The sequence below is a fragment of the Lingula anatina genome, chromosome 7 (assembly GCF_051362555.1).
Source record: "Lingula anatina isolate TDL-2025a chromosome 7, LinAna3.0, whole genome shotgun sequence".
NCBI classification, from domain to species: domain Eukaryota; kingdom Metazoa; phylum Brachiopoda; class Lingulata; order Lingulida; family Lingulidae; genus Lingula; species Lingula anatina.
In genome coordinates this window covers 10,217,448-10,220,228 of record NC_141773.1, presented here as the reverse complement: position 1 = coordinate 10,220,228, position 2,781 = coordinate 10,217,448, and the positions used below count along the sequence as shown (strand labels likewise).

General features: G+C 36.5%; 1 protein-coding gene across 1 annotated transcript; it reads right to left on the bottom strand.

The window, feature by feature from the left end:
* Nucleotides 1-318: 318 nt before the first annotated feature.
* LOC147760726 (uncharacterized) lies at nucleotides 319-2,477 on the bottom strand. Its single transcript, XM_087016875.1, has 2 exons — nucleotides 2,145-2,477; nucleotides 319-1,813 (listed from the first exon to the last, which is right to left on the bottom strand). The coding sequence occupies exons 1-2, from the start codon at nucleotides 2,365-2,367 to the stop codon at nucleotides 528-530; spliced, it is 1,509 nt and encodes a 502-aa protein (XP_086873001.1). The 5' UTR covers nucleotides 2,368-2,477; the 3' UTR covers nucleotides 319-527.
* Between the last annotated feature and the right edge of the window lie 304 nt (nucleotides 2,478-2,781).

The window sequence follows — 2,781 nt, the reverse complement described above, 5'->3', positions numbered from 1 at the left end:
TTATTACTGCTTGCCATAGTGTCAGACTCGAGCCCTTCCTGTAGATTTTATGATTGATTTGCCATGTTACTTGTCTTATATACAGCTGAACTGTTTAATTTTAAGTTTTATGAAGTTATATGTAAAATTTAATGAGAAATGGGTATATACCAACATCTCCACTGATGCTCAAGGGAATAATAAAATTTAATTTGCCATTTCTGTAATAAGTGCAGTATGTACAATCCCATTATGTATTTATGTTCTGCAATACCCAGGTGTCTGCAAAAAGAAATATTAAAATGATGATGGTAATAAATGAATGAATGAATAGAAATATGTTGTTCACAAATTTTATTTGATCTCATGACACATACCCAAGTTTAAACATTTGAGTAGCGGATGCAAATACATCCAATGATTTTCACATAATTCTAAAGTGCTGCAAAATGACTTTCGATTGTATATCAATTTGAGATTACAAAAATGAATAACACTATATATGCTTTCTTAAAATTAACAATATTTTAAGTTCCTTACAATTTCTTTTAATCAAATGGTACAACAGAATCACATAGATTTGTTAGTGCACAGCAGACTACAACTATTTTGTCAATTGTAAGAACAGCATCATTCTTTGTTGCTGAAAAATAATCAATAGGTAACCTTGATTGTAATATAGTATACTTCTGACGAACAACTCCTATGACACGTTCAACATGAATTCTACTATTTGCTATTCTCCTTGTTTGCTCAACATCGTGTGCTCCTAACTGTGGTTTGCCCTTGGTAAAGGCGGGAATGTACAATTTTGCACACATGCTACCCACACTATCCTGTATATCAAACCCCCGATCTGCTAAGACTACATCACCAGGCAAAAGTTTATTGAGTAAACCACAAGTTTCTGTTATGTGCTTATCACTAGCCCTGCCTCCATAGCCATCTGATATAAAGCTGACAACACCCTGCGGAGTGATACCTATCAAAAACTTTGCTGTATTGCTGTGTTTATAAGCAGACCAGGTCTCATTTCTGGCTTTAAGATTGGATGGACATTCCATTGGAATTTCAAAGCAATCTACAATAACAGCAACTTTAGTGTCAAAATGTTCATGAAAACTCATGGGCATTGTTTTTTGAAGTTGCTCTCTTTCTGGCCAATAAATGAGAGGCAGTGAACAAGCATACAAAACACTCAAGACATTCTGAAATATTCTAGAACCTGTTGAATCAGATATGCCAAATCTTACAGCCAAGTCTTTGTTGCCCAGATTTAATCTCAACTTCATGAGCACCAAGATCAACTGCTGAAATTTGTTTAGTATACTTTTGCGTTGAATAATAATATCTGGTTCAACGTAATCAAATAAACACTTGAGAATATGGTAATTTTGCAGCCCAGTGTAATATCTAACCAACACATCATCATTTTCAAAAAAAGCCATGTCGAATGTACGTTTCTCATTAATTTGTTTCAGTTCTTCGTTTTCTTTTCGTAGTCTATATATTTCAGCATCTTTGGCATCATATAACTTCATGTCATCATCTGTTTGACAAGCTGTTCCCGTCTCAGCTGGCAAGGGGTCTTCATGAAGGTCTTCTTGCGGGTCTTCTTGTGGGTCTTCTGGTGTGTCAAGTTCAGGGGCACTTTGCAATGACAGTAATGTTTCGGCTGCATCTTGCCTCTTCCGCTTCACAGATCTCTGGACTGACCGAGTGTATCTGTCAGAGGCAGACCCAGATAGCATGCTGTCACTTGCAGAAGTTCTACCCATGTTAACGGTTGGAGCCCAGTCAGGATTCAGATGGTCATACAATGCAGCTGGTTTATCTAGAAGACAAAAATATCTATGGGAAAAAAGATAATACACATGTCATATACTGAACCCATGAAAGAATATTTGTGTACTGAAAACGTGAAATGATTTTTGTTTTCTGATTTTTTTACTGGTAATTACAAGCAATAATCAATTTTCACCATGATTATTTCCAATTAAGGCTATTAATCAATGCAAAATTGATCTGCATGCGGAAATAAAAAGCAAAAATGGCGTACTATGCACTTGTCAATTATACTTGAAACAGCAAGTACATATCACACAAAATACTTAAAAGAAACGATCAAATATAAACATAACTACATTGCTTCACATATAACTTACCCATAAAGTGATCCGAACAAACACGAATGTGTTTGTAGCTTGATTCCTTGATATCTGCTCTCCCAATATTCGCAAGCCATTTTACACGTCTCGCAAGTGAGAGTTCTTTTGTCCTGTCCCCTTGATTGGCAATGACTTTTGGCAGCCTATAGTATGACCTGTTGTTTTCCTTGTTAGCACCATGTTTGTTTGAACAGCCATATACGGCACACATCGTCGGCATTTTAAAGCAAATAGTGAAAATCGACCGGTGCTACCGCTATGTTGCTTCCGACTACCAATATGGCGACGCTAGGACACGCGGGAAAAATGATGACGTCATAATTAGTTCGCTCTATACATGTTTAGACCCCTACGTACGTGTGTCACCTATAAACTATATATAGGCTTACTTTACCGCATTGACAAAGTGTTTTCAGCGTATCAACCGCGGCGTTAGTGTGGGTTGCACACAATATTTTTTTCTAATTAAGCTAGAGACTTATAAATTTACACACAGATAGCTATACACCTAGGTATGAATAAACTTTTTTTAAATATCTTCTATTTATCTCATTTATATCAAATGCATGCATTGGCGGGTTAAGGGGGGGGTCATGGGGGTCCATGGGGGTCCCTTCGGTTTCTGAAAAATATA

Coding starts and splice junctions, on each gene's coding strand:
- LOC147760726 (XM_087016875.1), bottom strand. CDS start 2,367: ATGCCGACGATGTGTGCCGTATATGGCTGTTCAAACAAACATGGTGCT. Junction 1,814..2,144: donor TTGTTCGGATCACTTTATGG/GTAAGTTATATG, acceptor TTTGTCTTCTAG/ATAAACCAGCTGCATTGTAT.